The sequence below is a fragment of the Photinus pyralis genome, unplaced genomic scaffold (assembly GCF_008802855.1).
Source record: "Photinus pyralis isolate 1611_PpyrPB1 unplaced genomic scaffold, Ppyr1.3 Ppyr1.4_LG7, whole genome shotgun sequence".
Classification (NCBI taxonomy): domain Eukaryota; kingdom Metazoa; phylum Arthropoda; class Insecta; order Coleoptera; family Lampyridae; genus Photinus; species Photinus pyralis.
Genome location: NW_022170738.1, coordinates 14,750,365 through 14,767,502, shown reverse-complemented (window position 1 = coordinate 14,767,502; position 17,138 = coordinate 14,750,365). Strand labels below are relative to the sequence as shown.

At 36.9% G+C, this 17,138-nt stretch overlaps 2 protein-coding genes across 2 annotated transcripts in view; one reads left to right on the top strand and one right to left on the bottom strand.

Annotated features, from left to right (window-relative positions):
- Positions 1-1,192: 1,192 nt before the first annotated feature.
- On the top strand, positions 1,193-8,713 carry LOC116176807 (protein Skeletor, isoforms B/C). The gene is made up of 9 exons (XM_031495576.1): positions 1,193-1,359; positions 6,219-6,438; positions 6,485-6,832; positions 6,876-7,050; positions 7,098-7,340; positions 7,394-7,529; positions 7,579-7,869; positions 7,915-8,169; positions 8,218-8,713. The coding sequence occupies exons 1-9, from the start codon at positions 1,311-1,313 to the stop codon at positions 8,532-8,534; spliced, it is 2,034 nt and encodes a 677-aa protein (XP_031351436.1). The 5' UTR covers positions 1,193-1,310; the 3' UTR covers positions 8,535-8,713.
- A 2,128-nt stretch (positions 8,714-10,841) lies between these two features.
- Positions 10,842-17,138, bottom strand: part of LOC116176806 (protein Skeletor, isoforms B/C) — a 41,585-nt gene continuing 35,288 nt past the window's right edge. The window contains exons 7-10 of the mRNA XM_031495575.1: positions 13,726-13,910; positions 12,845-13,678; positions 12,571-12,795; positions 10,842-12,521 (exon numbers count right to left, since the gene is read on the bottom strand). Coding sequence (XP_031351435.1) covers positions 11,019-12,521; positions 12,571-12,795; positions 12,845-13,678; positions 13,726-13,910 — 2,747 coding nt within the window. The 3' untranslated portion in view covers positions 10,842-11,018. The remainder of the gene's footprint in view (positions 12,522-12,570; positions 12,796-12,844; positions 13,679-13,725; positions 13,911-17,138) is intronic.

Below are 17,138 nucleotides of genomic sequence, written 5' to 3'. Positions count from 1 at the left end.
TTAAGACCATGTGTACCAATTTTCAAAGCGATCGCACGTTTCTAAACAAACTATCATGCACACTGACAAACGGATGGTCAAAAATGGATATGTTCCAAAAGCGCTAGGATTAATTTCAGAAAGGCGTACGTATCATGTGCACGACGTACGATTGCTTTGAAAAGTGGTACGCGTATTCTTAAGGATATAACTGGTATAAGAAAGGTCCTGGTAGTGTTACCTCCTATATAATAATATAATAATAATAATACGCTTTTACTCCCCTTAAATTTGTATTTTCAATAGAAATATAAAAAAAGCTAACCCCATACAAAGTATAACTTGATTTTTTAAGTAGTATTAAGCCTTTTATCTAGTATACTATTATAAATTTTTAATGTATTTGAGTGACAAATATTCGAATACTTTTCAAAGTAAGATAATGAAATACTTTTCAAAGTATTCGAATACTTTCGAATACCTTTGATAGTATTAGAATACTTTTGAAAGTATTCGAATACATTCTAAAGTATTTGAATACTTATTTTTTTAAGTATTGAATACTTTTCAATGTATCTGTATCTAGTATTCGCTTGTGCTGGACGTAAAAGTATTTAGTATTCAAATACCTTTGATTTGTGTAAAGTATTTACTATTTAGTATTCAAATACTTTTTGAAAGTATTCTGCCCAGCTCTGTCTAGATCCTTGCAGGTGTGTTTTTTTGAGGCGAATTTTCTTCCGGGGCATGCGCTTATTCGGTTGGTAATATTCCGGGGGTGGGGTAAGTAGATGAAATTAATTATATGAATGGTTTAAATAGGACAATACTAAGTTGGAAATATTTCGCCCTTTGGTTACAGGGACTGTTTCCTTCCGGTTTCAAACATTCTAATTGGTTTGAATAGGTGTGGACTGAATCAAAATTTCAGAAAATTACATCTTATGAGAAGGCCATTTTGCATATTTTCCAAAAATCCTGAAAATACCAGGTGACATTTCTCACAACCAACCGTTCTGTTTAATTTACCGCTAAGATTACCTACCGTTAACGATCCAAGAAGGAAATTTTAATGACAACCATTAATGAATGAAATTCGAATTAGTAATCACTTAATCACACTAATCCTCGTGTACATTCGATTACAAGAGGTGGAGTTACACCGATATTTGAACTTAACCGGTTTACAGCTCACCTACAATTTACAGTTCACCTTGCGCGGTGTCTTTAGAAAGTTTAGTGGCACGGGAAATGTGTAATTCGAAGGAAAAAAAGTTTTTAGAATTGTAGTGCACATATGGGATATAGTTACGCGGAATAATGAACGTACGATGACGCTAATTTTTTTATTTTTTCTTTATAGCTTTGGAAATTTGTTAGGTGAGTACGTTTCATGTACGGACACTCGTAGTTCAAAGAACTTTCTTTAATTTTCCTTATTGTTTTATTAATACCTTTTGCAATGGCCTGATTGTCAGATCATGCGGTCTGACCTAACGTTGAAATCACCGGAATTTTTACTGTAGGTACTGTAAATGAAATAGGGAATGCGGTTTATATAAATATTCATACACATTACTCCTGAATTTTGAGTTATATCGCAAAAAGGAACGTTCAAACAATTATTATAATAACAAAATATTTTGCACATACATAAATTATAAGTATTAATTGCGACATATCTGATACTCCTACTTATATAAAGTGTAATGCATTAAATAATTGACACTTTGGTTAATAATCAATTACAATTTTTTATCTTATAAACAATTGACTAAAGAAAACGAGGAATTCCCCGCGGACAATTGCCACGATGTAACATAATTTGCAGTTCGTCTCAGGACAGGGTTGCTTCTTTCTTGCGCTCCACCATGACTTTGAATATTTATATTCAAAGACCATGATCATCTCGGTGGTCTGAAGAGGTACGATCTAGATTAAATTGAGGAAAAGTCGAAATATAAAAGGGGTCAACCCTTTTACTTTTCATAAAAAATGAATATTTTTCTGTTTATACTTCTGGAACAGCAGAAGAATTTGAAGATTGTCTTGATCTTAAGGCTCTTTTATGGAGTATGGGGTAGATGGACCCATAGAAAAATATAGGGAACTTATGTAGGCTGTTAAAGGCCACCCGATATTGGAAATTGTTCATAGATTAAGTAAATCTGTAGGAAGGGATGTTTTTTAGCCATAGATAAACCCTTGGTCAATTATGATTACGCGATAACTAATTGAAATATTACCATTTTTGATGCGTTCAAGAACGCAACTGTATATCTGCAGGAACTGACATTTTTACGAACACGTGTGTTTTTTCATAATTATTAACGATCGACAAAAGGCGAGTGTATGCTTTTGGACTTTCTGTCCGTCCGCCCGTGCGTCTGTGGACATGATAACTCACTAACGGTTTCGAATTTTCCAATTCTGTTTTTAGCAATTAATAGGTAGGCAATGGTCAAGGGACTAATTGAGTAAGTTTTGGTCAATATTCTTTAACCGGAGGTGACTTCCATTGTCTCTCGCTCTCATACGCATAGGAAGTTCGCAATAAAGGCTATGAGAAAGTTGCCCGAAAGATTGAGGTCCAAATTGTTTCACAGGCATTTTCTATATCCAATTACAATTGAGGTCAGAGCGAATTTGGTTAAAAATGACATAGAATTGAAACGGATTTAATGTTTGAGTTACTATATAGGATAATGGAATCCTATACCGGTGTCAAGTGTTAGCCCCCCACTTTTTGAATTTTAAAAATATTTTTACGAGTATTTTTATGCCAATCGTTTGTTAGTCGTTTGTTAGTTACATTTAGACGTTTGTTGGTTGACCGTTATTTAATTATTAAAATTTCAAAATTTGAGCGTATAGTTAGCCCCCCACTTTTGGAATTTTCAGAATATTTTTATTTCAATCGTTTGTTGGTCGTTTGTTGTGTGTTTGTTAGTCACTGCATTTGTGAGGAGCCTCCCCAAATGATTATACCATATTTAAGTATTGATACAAAATTTGAGTAGTAGGTATATGCGTATCCTAACTTGCGTAACAAACATGAAAATGTAACTAACAAACACCAACAAACGATTGCCATAAAAATATTTTGAAAATTTTAAAAGTGGGGGGCTAACTATACGCCCAAATTTTTGAATTTTGAATAATTAAATAGCAATCAACCAACAAACGTGAAAATGTAACTAACAAACACCAACAAACGACCAACAAACGATTGAAATAAAAATATTCTGAAAATTCCAAAAGTGGGGGACTAACTATACGCCCAAATTTTTGAATTTTGAATAATTAAATAACGGTCAACCAACAAACGTGGACCGTACAGAGTGGGAGCAGCGAGCGTCGCGTCGATCGTAAAATAATCTAATGTAAGCAAACGCATGGTTCTGGGTGGGAGCGACCAACGCCGCGTTAAATCGTACCTACTATGAAACGTCAGTCGCGACGCGACGCCCGCCGCTTCCACTCTGAACAGTCCTTTACTTGTAGGTCCTTTAAACATAGTCCATTAAAGAAACAAAAACTTTGATGGACACCAGAAATAACAACCGTCGCAATCGAAAATTGCTATGCAGGTGAAAGCGAAACCTTAAAACAGGAAGAGTGCCTTTGGAAAGCAAATGGGACAAACCCGCTATTTTCACAATTTTTTAAAATAATGCCTAGGTCTTAGTATGTTCAAAAAATGTATACAGGGTGCTCAGGAAATCAAATTTTGCAGTGTTGAAACTAATTTTTTTTATTCAATATTATATCCCTCTTTTTAGGGGAATCTTTCAAAAGAAATTCCTCTTATGCGATGTTTTTGCCCGTCTGTCTGTTCTTCGTCTAACTCGATAACGGAGAGAGAAAGCGATGCCAAACTTTCGCCGATCGATTTCTATGAGTTCAAGAATCAGCCGGATTCCAAGACGTGTTTCCGAATGCTAGCTGAGTGTCAAAAAATTCCCCTACTTTAAATCGTATGCGATTCTTCGTATCTTGTTTTCTTTTACGTTGACGAATGAAGACAGTTTGTAATATGAGCAATCGTTTCGGTATTCCGCACTTCCGAGGGTTGCTTTTTGATCATGATTAAATATGGAATTTAATTATGTTTTTTTTTTTTGGGTCTGTTAATTCACAGCCAGCTAATCGTTAAAAATGTAACAGATATGAAACAAATTCTAGTTTCCTTCTACAAAATTCAAACTACCCTTATATTTTAGTACAGAATCTATTCAGAAAAAAGTGGGGCTGCGTTAAAAAATAATCAAAATCAAATTCAAAACTGGTACAAATTTCTAAATACTATACACATTTTTTGAATGGTTTTGACATACTCGTACATTAGGCAAGGGAAATAATGGTTTTGCCTTGTTACTCGTACAAAAGAGAATTTACTTTGTGCAGTAGTGCATTTTCCCAAAATTTCAAAAACAATAAATTAATTAAAAAACCGATAGATTTAAGTTTATAGTAGGTATCTTACTCCAAACTTACGCTAAATGTTACGTAAATTTAAAAAATGAATAAACTTTCCTATTTAATATAGTGGCGTGTAAAAAAATTAGCCATAAAAGTGCCTTTTTGAGTAACATTATTGACTATTAAGCGGTAGAGCAAAGCGATCGAAGCTTTATCGGGAAGTCGACGGTGTCCTTCTGTCCGTCTTGTCCTTTTCTAACTTATGTGTATCATTCTCACCTTAAATTTTGTGCATTTCAGAACGCCCCTAGCAATTCTCCGGTAAATTGAGATATAATGAGATTTGTACCATACACTTTACAAGGAAGAATTCCTAATTACAAACCGCCAAAGCTACAGCGAAAATACTATAAATGCTATAATAAATAAAAAAGTTGGGTTGCACATGCGCAATTTTTTACTAACACAGAAAACAGACATTCATATGTTCTTTGTAATAAGAAGTACAAAAGAATTCTGGAGGCTGAGGCAGTTTTTGGCTTGTAACTTATGTAATATGTAGCTCAACAATAGCGAAAACATGTGTGCCAATTTTCGAACCGATCGAACGTACATACGGACAGACCATATTTCATTCCAATATTTCGCATGCTGATATTCAAAACCCAAATCTCATCCTAGGTACAATATGACTGCATCAGAAAAATGTTCTGCCGGGAATTTGAAAACTATCATATGGAAATACCGGAGGAAATACCTCTTAAAAATTGTATTATAATAATGCCATAAAGATACCGCTTATTTCTTTTCTTGTAAAATAGAAAATTTGACCAATTCAAAATTATTAAACCAAATTAGCCTTAATGTCGTTTCATTTTAAGATTCTTCATTAAATGTAGCAACTTTCACTCCGAATTTTTTTCTGATATTTGTTAAATTGACAAACAGTATTGATCAAACTTGCATTGCAACGATTAAAAACTATAGTATTATAATACAGAGTGGCTCTAGGGGATTTGATCTGAGTGAAAAATTTCGTTATTTAATGACTGGACGCATGAAATAATTCTGTTCTCTTTGTTTAAAATATGACTATGTAAAAATATTTATACTTTTTTAGGTGAGAACAATAAAACTTAAATCAAACAATAATAAATTTATAAAAGGTAAAACATTTCCTCCATAGGCACCGAAGGAGGTAAAGTGCCCATAATGGAGGCGGCGTTCCCTCGCTGAATAGCAATAAATAAAAAATGTTATTGAATAAGTGTCAAAAACAATGTTACATTAACTTTTTGAGCAACAAATTGTAGACATCAAATACTTATGGCTTTCATAAATGCTTGCATTCATCCATTTTTATTGTTTATCGTTATATATTGTTATCAAATAGAATATAGAATTATTTTACGTAATAACTATGGGAGCAAACATTGCTTAGTGTACCTATATCTACAGTTGGTGAACGCGTGTATTCTTTGCCCGTTTTTTTAAATTGTTAATTGTTAAGAAATAAATTCGCTTATGAAATTATTATCAATTATAGTTTAACGAACAAAATTACGTAACAATCATTTATTTGAGCAACAGATTGTTTATACACATAAATTCAATTAATAAATTGAAATAAATTCAACACGTAAGATTCATCCTTGTTTCGTTCTGTAATCTTTAATTCGCAAATACACTGCTGCTATAAGTAATAGCAACACATTTTTGAATGCTGTAACAAGTTTGCAGAATCTTTTTCTGATGCTGGTGGGATTATTCTTTAGTCTTAACTTAACCGATCACTTGTACCAGTTGTTTCATTTTAGTTTATGCCCAAGATGATGAGGGTCCATACAAAGGAAAATTTATCGGAAAATTTAACAATTACCATCATCAAATTTCGGGGGATGTGTACGCGGTGGACGAATACACGTTGCTTTTGACGAAATTTAACTACGATGGGCAAGGAGCGGATACATTCTTCTGGGCCGGAGCGGCTAGTAGACCCGGACCGCAAGGTTTCATTGTCCCCGATGAATACGGAAAGTGAGTTACTATAAGCACCGCGAACTATTCACCAATGTTTCTCTAGGACTGACGTGTTACGGTTATACTTCAACAAGGATTTCACACTAACCCTTCCGGACAATAAAAAAATTACCGATATAAAATGGTTTGCAATCTACGATTTGTGGAGTCAAAACACCTTTGGCGACATCTATATACCGGAGGAGTTCGAGCCACCCTCAATACAGAAGATAACGCAACTGTCGGGAAAAATTAACAAAGTCACTTCTGGCACGATCGAAATGGTCGACGCCAAAACTATTCGCATACCCGACTTTGTGTTTGATGGCATCGCGCGCGAGCCGTATTTTTGGGTGGGCATCGGCGCCCAACCTGACTCTAAGGGTACGAAAGTTCCTGATGAATACGGATAGTAAGTAGATCGAATACGAAGTTTTTTTCTCATTTTATCACAGTCTAGATCCATTAAGAACGTATGATGGTGTCACGATATCATTAGAATTACCAGGAGACCTCACCATTTTCAACATAGACTGGTTCAGCATTTACGATTATGAGGCCAAGAGAAGTCTTGCATCTATTATAATACCAAATGGGCTCAACGTACCTCCATCTCTCGTAAAAATTTTGGTAACAAGTTCTTCAAGTTTTACAGGAACTATAACATCCAGTTGTAGCCACACAAAAGCGATCTAACAAACTGCTTACAACTGCACAAAAAGTTGCAAGTTTCTTGGGACATATTCGGCCCGCAAATCACCATTCAACTTGCTGGTCAGGTTGAGGATAATGAATACATGTCATTCGGTCTGTCCGGGTCTAGGACAAAGAGTCAAATGTTGGGATCGGACGTGGCAATTGCCCACATTCACGAAACGCAAGTTTACGCAACAGACTACAACATCACCGCTCTTACACCGGTAAAACCCACCACTAATACTCTTTCAATATAATTATTACGAAAGGCTTTCAGTGTGTAAAAGTGCTCGGGCAATACAAAGGAGTCTGCAAAGACGATTTACTTGGCGGTCAAGACAACAATCAAGTTCACACTGGAGTACGCGAGCATGGCATCAGCATCATCACATTCCGCCGATTTCTGATTTCACGTAAGTAGTTTGCTGGAGTGTTCAATATCTAGTAACCCACCATTTGTAGCGGATAGTGGAGATTTGGAATACCCAGAGGATGGTTCAGATTATATAATCTGGGCAATCGGAAGATTGGACAAAAACCAGGAACCCACGTTTCACGACTACTATCCCAAGACCAATATTAAAGTGGAATTCAAGAGCAAAGACCCCATTATGACCTGCTACCCATTTACAACGACCGATCGTCAACTGCTAGAGCCGTGGGAGAAAGGCCAAATTTATGATAGGAACGTTAGACTTTTCCGCGCACAGTTGGGACCATCAGGTGGCAAGCGGGGATACCAAGGCCTGACAAGTAGGTTTTATTTTCGTAGGGCTTTATCCAAAGGCAATCTTTCAGAGCAAACTTCCACAACTCTAGCATGGTATATCAACGGTCTACTAGTTCCAGAAATATGGATGAGACGAGGACTAACTTACTCGTTTAAAGTGCACGGAGGCAATAATCCCCATAGTGCGGAGTTGTACCATCCCCTAATCATAACCGATGAACCACACGGCGGCTTTGATAGGCTCTCCGATGAAGCGCAATCGAAAGTTCGCGTGCTCGCAGGTGTTGAGTATTCCAGAAGAGGGCGACCCAGGCCCACTGCAGGTACGCGTTTATAATCATCAATTTTGTATGTAATTGCCAACATTTCAGCCGGTTCGCTGTGCATTGCCGCCCACAAGCCGGAACAAGACCGGAGGCTGGACGATGATTTCCTCACGTTTAAAAAATTCAATCGTACCCTAAATTACACGTGTGATCCCGAGAACAGCCCCGCAACTTTGGAAGTCACCCCAAATTCAACGTGGCCCGATATTGTGTACTACAATTCTTTCACCCAACCAAATATGGGTTGGAAAATACACATTGTTGATAGTTATAAGTCGGGTTTTGGTAGTTTGAGAGGAAACATTTTTGGACTATCTATGATTTTATGCTTGTTAAGCAATTTTGAGCGATTGTTTATTTAAGCAAATTTGTTTTGTCATTTTGATAATGTGGCTAAGGCTCTATTTTTAATTTAAAAATATCACCCTTAGATTTGGAAACAGCACACCTTTCATACACTTCTGTTTTACTGGGAGAAGACGTGGACATTTCCTGTTGTTTTTCTTTGAAAGAACAATAAATAAAAAATTGTAAAATCGTACGAGTTATTATTTCAGTGAACTACAATTATTAAACTCTAAAGTTGCGGCAGCGTTTTCTTATCTCAAAAGTAGCATTTTCATTCGTGCGCGATGTATTTAACTGAAGAAAAACTTCATATTGTCAATTGGTATAGTGCCGGTAATAGTTTTATTTTCTGTGTTGATCATTTTAAAATTAGCGCTTATTTAAATGTGATCCACGTAAGACACCGTACACGGTAACGGAGGATATGAAACTGAATGTTTTAATTTTTGTGGAAAAGAATCCGATAAGATACTTGAGAGAAATAGCGGCCGAATTTAATATCTCTTCATCATAACCTAAAAGCATACTATTTACAGTCGTTTTTATTAAAATCTAGAATGACAATGCAAAATGCGTGCGCATGTTATTTCGGTTGCATAAGATCAGGCGTCTTTCATTTAAAACTAGATATAGGAAATCCCTATGTCTATTTCTAAATGAATAGCACTGTATATCAAGTTGGTTTTGGTGGACATCGAGTGGCATTAAAATTTAGACTCGAATCTGAAAATTCTTAACATATTAACGTATTGCAGTTCGCTTTATTTTTATTGTACAGAATGTATAACATTTTCTTTAGCGCCTGACCCTACTCATTATACAATGAATTTACTTCATTTGTTGACTGACAGAACATGAGAACACCAATTTAATACATATATAGGAAATATAGGAAGATTAACCAGAGGTAGGATGGAGGAGAATAAGTTGTGACATAATAAGGTAATAATAAGGTATATCCTTAGGAAAATCTACACAACATATCATCGTTGTACATGAAAGGCCGCTCAATATTAGTAATTGTTCATAGGCTAACTACATCTGTAGGAAGGTCTCGGCATCTCTTTCTTTATAAACTCAAATGTTGTTGCTAGCCTTATTTCCGTCAAAAAGTCGTATAATTCTCGATAAGTTTTAACAAATAAGGTAGAAGATAAACTGAGTTTTTAAAATGAAGCGCAGTTAGAAGCTGACACCGCATTTCTTATACCGGAACTATTTCAAATAAATATACGGAATAACGTCTAAAATGTAATTACGAATTATTATGGGTGCAAATTGAAATTTTTGAATTTGGAAATTGGTTTAAAAAAATCTCTATCAAATGAGCCTAATGAAAAGGCGCACTGCCATTTAGAAAAATTTAATTCTTTTTGTTACTCGTTTGTTTTCTGAAATAAAATGTTAAATAACTTTTATATAGAAAAATGTTGTATACATTCGATATTTACCGAAATATATACTACATTCCATACATAATGGGCACCCTGTATATTTCTGACCCTTTTTTGGTTGCATTTTTATTGCAAACGGTACAAGTAGCAGGAGCGTTTACGCCCTGATCTCCACCGTCCGCCATGACTGATGCGAGCTAAGCTAATTGCTTCATCTTGGTGGTACCGATGTAGGTAGCGTGCAATTCTTAGAAAATTTTATCTTGAAAGTGTAGTATTTGGAACCACACGGTTATTTAAAAAAAGTACACCATGGTCCATTGTGGAAGGGCAAGCCCATGGCCGAATTTAGAAGATTTTGATTTCATGAAGTTCGTCACTCGGGTAAATTATATTTTTGCGATCTAGCTAAACAAGCGTCTAAGCACATGAGACATTCTTCCTTGGAAGAGTCGTGTACATTTGTACCATTGCGTCGTGGAAATACTTTTTAACGTTGGTTAATCCGTGTAGAATCTTATCGAAAACTGTGTTGAATTCAACAGGACCATTTTTAATTCCAAAACTGAGTCTATTTACTGCATCTTTTTTTATCCCTGTTGCAGTATCGGTTAACCCGTTGATTCCAAAAAGTTGGATTTTCTCTGATGAGATCGATTAAAAGCGACTTGTCCATTGTTTCACAAGTCAATTTACGGTCGTAATCTAAAAAAATAAACACATTGATTCGTATCGACCATCGGAAAGTACACGTACTTATATGTCTAGTGAAAAAGTGCGTCTGTCGCGGTCTGAAGGGATAACTGTAACCACTTACCTGGTGTAAGCTGGTCTGACCTCGTCTACACCGCCGCTTAGCCATACTTAGTCAGTTTTTAGATATAGGTGTACTTACCGTTGTTGAGGATAAAGGTATCAAACACAAACTGAGGTTTTCTGTTATATAAGGTTGTAACAATTGATTCAGAAAGACTAAATAACTGTTCCCACATGCTTATTAAGTACCTATATACAAATTTGTAGTATTTCAAAACTTAACATTACAACTATCACTAAATTGCAAAAATAAGTAGTACTATCAGGAATTTGGTCATCTACATTAATTTAACTTAACTTCTTATTCTCTAACTCAACATTATCTACACCATCCGACTGCCTGACTAGTACCAACTTGGTTGGCTCTTGTGGAGCGGGCGTTTCCAAATCACGACTCAGTACTCGTGGAATTTGAAAAAGCGTTGCACTCTTCTTTATAAAATTGGGATCTAATGGTGGAAGTTCACCTCGAAATGGTCCGTACTGTGGACCGGTTTTGATAATTTCCGCCGCTTTCGACGATCTGTTGTCGAAAATACTGCCGCCATTGGGATATTTGGCCGTTAAGCTTGCACCCGATACTCTTTTACCGTCGTAACTGACGACAGTTCCGGGTGCAACGTCGATGTTTGAGGGTTTCATGATGTTTACCACAGGTTTGGTGCGCTGGTTATCGGGCGGTAAGTAGTAGGAGTCGACACGTTCGTCTGCATCGGCGATTTCATCGTCGTATGCATCCCCTCTTCCTCTCCGACTCTCTTTTATTACAAGCATGGGCCCTTTGTTCCTCAAATTCAATTTCAGGTTTAGGGGTTTTCCATTTTTGAAAAATGGCGTATCTGCAGGTGTACTTTTATCCATGTTAACATCTATAATGCCGATTTCACTCTCATATTCGAGTTGAGGCCCCTCCACTTTCGAATACCGATTTTCCTTACTTACAATGGGCTTAAAGCCTCCTTCTATGACAATCGTTTCTGGTTTAAACCCCGTGTTAACTGCGATCGGCATATTTTCGCTGTAATGCATTTTGCTGGGCGCAACGTTAATTATTTGCCGGAATGTGCTTTCAGTCGTAGTTCGCGGTTCCTTCTCGGTCGAAGCTTGTTCCGGGGATACCTCGACGCGTACGTTATTTCCAGATCTTTCCATGAAAGTTACCGGTATTACTTTTTTATACATCTGCGGCATAGGTTTTTTGTGTTGTGGAAATATTTGGGACGGTATCGACAGCTGATCTTCAAATTTGTACGGAAACTGTTTTAAAATCATTGGATTCTTCATCATTGGTCTGTAATATGGCTTTTTTATTAACAGTTGGGGTGCTAGTGGTTTGTAGGGCGGCCGAGAACTAAATATTGGAGGCACCATTGGAGGTGCAAGCATTTTGGTCATTGAGATCGGTACGTCTTCGAATTGCACTACTGGCAGTTCCGTTATTTGAGGCGTTACTGATTCATTTTGTTTGTTTTCCATCTGCGTTGCAAACACTGTAAAGACTTTTTCTTCGTTTAATTTATCAGTAGATGTGCTCGAATTAACCATGGGTCTGGGAGGTAATTCTGTCATACCCTTGGAATCGCCATTAATTAACGTATTAGGTGCTTTCACTCTTGTTTCGAAAAGTATGGATGGGCTTCCCTCAAGCTCGTCTTCGGATTCTTTGAAATTGTCAATTTTGGCACCGGAATCAGGATGAACAACGGATTCTTTAACGTGACTCGGAGCACCCTCTACATCACAAGAATCTAAGACGTTGATCTTCCATCCCAAATAACGGTGCGTAAAGCACTAAAAAAGCAATTATATAGTTATCAATTAAGGGAGCTATTACACTTACGTGATAATAAACGGTATCTGGCGTGTTGCGGTTGGGCGTAAATTGTATAACACCAGGTTCGCCTTGATCGCATTTTAGCTCTAACGTCCGTTGGTAGGCGCCGAATGATTCAAAGTCGTCAGCTTCCCTGTCACCTTGTGGAGTCCAATTGCACAATCTACCCACTCCTGTAGGGTGTACAACTCCGTCGCGATCCACTCGTGCTCCGGCAAAAATTCTGATTTTCTAAAAAGAGATCGTAAGACAACGTTATTTACTGCCGAAACCGACATACCGCTCTCTCTTCCGGCGTTTTATGTTCGTATCCGCCGATGGGGTCGTCGGTTATATAGAATGGATGGTACTTCGCAGGAACCTCCGGGTCTAAACCTCCCTCCACAACGAAAGTATACGTTTGACCTCTCACCACGTTGATCTCCGGTATTAGTAGCCCGTTGATATACCAGGAAATTCCCCAACCCACGTGTCCGGTAATAGCAGGATAGCCACGCTTACCGCCGGTTGGCCCCATCTGCGCATAGAAGACGCCGTCTTCGGGTTCATAGCATTGTATCGGAGGAATGTCCCAGGGCGCTATTTTTGCAACCGGCGCTGGAGTGGGTACTGGTTTCGGTTTCTCCACAGAATTAGAAGTGGTTTGGCCTCTTCGTACATTTTGGCGCGTTTTGGACGTGCTGCGTTCAGAATCCTTTGCAACGCTATCACTGCCTCTAGTCGATTCACCTCTTCGGCGCTGTTGTGGTTTTCTAGTACGACTAGGAGGCGCTTCAGTGTAATCCTCGGGCGGGTTAGTCACGTCTTGGTACTTTGGGGTTTGGTGCAGGGGGGTAACGATCTTCATTGGCGGTTGATCCGTTTCAGGCATGGGACAATTCCACTTTGCAGGTCTCCCAAAGTCTATAAAGTGATCTTTCTTGGTCCAGCGACTGTGGAACGAGACTTCATCACGTTGATTTAGCGGGCCGATTGCCCAAATGATTGGTTGCGATCGATTGGTGTAAATTGTTTTGTCGTAAGGATCGCTTGCTCGTAATGGGCGCTGGTATGTTACAATGGAGTAGCCGTTCACCATTGCTGCGTTGAGTGGATGAATGTCGTTTGTATTATCCTAAAATGTTGGTTATTATGGTATTAAGAAATGTTTAACGGTGATACCTCTAAACGAGTGTCAGGGCATGATCCAGTTCGTCCGGAGCATTGAGACTTTGCGTCTAGGTAGTAGTCTTCAGCGTAACCTTTTAGTGTTTCTTTGTCAACCCAAGCTACCGCAACGTCTCCGCCGACCATAGCGGTTTGTGAGTCATCGCCAGAGAGACCAAACGACATATATTCTCTGTCCTCTAAAAAATAATAGTAATCCAGTTAAATCTAAGTATATCAGTGTATTTAGACTAGGGCAGGGTACGTTTGCTAATGCCACATGTCAAGCATTGTGTTTGAATCGGGTGGCCAAGAAACATTTTTCAATATTTTGATATACTTCTTGCATCTATTTAACCGTTCAGTTTAACATTTTTGGTTGCTTGTTGTGTAAATGTTAATGATGCCTATACACTGTGTCCAAGATAAGGATGTCTATCATGGGGATCTCTGAAACCAAAGAATACGCGACGATGGTCAAATTAGAGAAAGTGTGCGTAGTTAAAGAGTTATCAATGCTTTAAAAAAACCCAGAAAATTCCGATCACTTCCGAAGATATGCTAGAAAAACCAACATTTGCCGATTTCGTTTTTATTTTTTTCTTATGTTATTTGAACAAATTAAAAAAAACACTCTCGGCACAAAAAAAAACAAAAGTTGAAAACTGTTGGTTTCAACAGGGTGGTGTACCTGCGCACAACGCCCTCATCGTGCGAGAATACCTGTCGGACATATTTTCCATTGAAGTGGGAACCAGAGTACAAGAATCTATAAGCACGGAAGAGCTGGAAGATTCAGAGCCTCCATCATAAGTTTTGAGCCTAAGGAGGCCAAATTGACTTGGGAATCAAACATATTCTGATTCAGCAGGGTCTTTTTAGATCAAAACCTTTTGTTGCTAAAATGTCACAAAAACTCCGGTAGAATCCAGTCCAGTCCATAAAACTACATTACGCACCGTATACCGTGTATAGCTATAGATATCCTATTTTATGTGATTTCAGGACCAATCTGGGATAAAAAACCCATTGCAATAAAAATTTTAGTAACTTGTAACCTATGCTATGTAGCCCAAAGTAGGCCAAATCTTAAATGTTACATAAGATATTATTAGTACGTACAATTAATCTTATATTGTTGACATAATCGTGTAGGAATACCCAATTGAAGAATAATGACCCGAAGTGAAAGTACCTATAGGTAATTTACTTTCGTCCCATAATCCGAATTCAAGCTCTGACCTTTAAGTCCGCTTCCGTCCATAATACTAAAAAAATAAATTGTAATTTCCTAAGTAGTCGCTACGGTTAGATTAAAACATTAAACTTTATTAAAAGCTCGTTTAACTAACCGTAAAAGAGTAAGCGTCTCCTAAAAATGTCTCAATCCCTTTTTCGAATCGCAAGTTTTTACGTTTTTATCGTTCACTTTCCAGTAATAAATAGATTTTTATTAAACTGACACTGACACTTTCCGTTCTGTAATTGTAACTTATAATTTCACGGAGAAGTGCCTTTACGTTTTGATTTATATTCAGCGTAACAGACGTAGACGCGAAGACGATGGAACGAAACAAAAAATAAAATTTATTGTAACATAAATTTGAAAAAAATGCCTGTTATCTGTTCACATAATAAAAGCGAAGCTCTTTGTCTCCTTACATTTTCAAAGTGAAAGACAGCGTCGCCTGAATTTGCTATTATGACGGCGTGTAATTGAAATTATTTAGTTGTTTTTGCGCGGGGGAAGTTCACTCAATGAAGTAGCTTTTTATGTAGGCAAGGTAGCTGATAATGGGAGATGCGGATTCTTCAAAGGACGCCTTCCTCCGCGTTTCGTATAATACGCAAAGGCATTATATGTATTAAAGTTATTGATTGAGGAGGATCGTTTTCAATTTCCAAAATGAGATTAATTACGAAATTAGTAATACCGTTTTATGAGCGACTTATTAAAATAATGAATTTTGTACGATGTAGCTGCTATTAATTTTCTACGGAATTACTTTAAAGTTAATTTCATTTTAGCCAAACAAGTGACATCTAAAAGTTAATTAAAACTCGGGTCGTTCTATACGGCATACATGTCACATACCGGAATTGTGCCTAAGAATGTTTTCTTGTAGGTTTCGCCCTTGTCATTGTGTTTTTTCTTGATGGAGTTTGCTCCCGGTTTAGTAGAAAGTGGAATGCAAAATCCAAGCATAGTTCATGAACCCATTTGCCCTTCGTCATTATTCATCCTGCTTTTTCTCATTGCTACAAAATATCCTTACCAATCACAGAATTAAAGCCCATTTGGTGTCGTTCACTCAAAAACAAGAGTATATGCGAAGAAACAACAGTAAAATCGCCATTTAAGCACTAAAGAGGATTTAAAAGTGTGCTAACTGGTAACTATTACTCCTGCTTATTTGATTACGCTGTCGAAATCCTGATAAAAGGAACATCCTGAGGAAAAGCACTGGACGATGCTTACCTAAAGGGTGGTTTCGTGTGGGACAAAGAATTGCAGCCTAGAGATTAAAACATTCATTTTAGAGACTCCCTTGATGATATCCTACCTATTTATAAAATACCTAAAATCTGGTATAACGGTTTAGTTATATTTACAAGGGTTGAAGACGCCACTTGCATTAAATAAAATTGAAACTCTACGGCACTGGCAAAAATTTCACTGTAACAGTCCATTTTTTATATCATCAACGGCAAAATTTTGTTTATAGCATGTAACTTTATATTAAGAAATAAGAATATAATAAGAAATATTAAGAAAATAAAGGCGACCCAATTCCATTTCTCTTTACAAGTTCCTCGATTTAAAATATATGTATGGTTCATAAAAAGAAATACAAAAAAGCAATTCCTGTCTTGTAATCACATATCAATGCTAAATTTGATCCTTATCTAAACCTTCATTCATTTTTATAATCATAAATTGCTGAAACATTCTCCTATTCAATATATACACACCTCTGAACGGTAAACACAAATTTAATCTAAATAAAGAATGGTATCACTGAAACTGAATGCAAAGAAACAAAATAATCCTCTGTTGGGATCCAATTGTTTGTCAATGAAATGCAATAAAAATCTGATTCATGCGGGCCGGTTCCTTTAGGAAGATTAAAATTACGTTAAAACATTTTTAGGCAAATTCCTAAAAATAATCGATAAAATTTATACAAATCAAAAATTTCAAGTATAGCTATTGATGAGGCTTTCTTCAGGTTACGTTTGATACCATCTTTCCTTGTAAAAGGTACTTTCAACATAGAAATATGTATGTAAAACAGATCGCTTCGTTAGCTTCTTGTTCAATGGACATTTGAGTATATAGTTGTCCGTATTTATTGTGAACACAAGCAAATCGGCATCAAATTATTTAGAGGATTTGGTTCGTGAACTAGTTCATGCACAGGAATAAA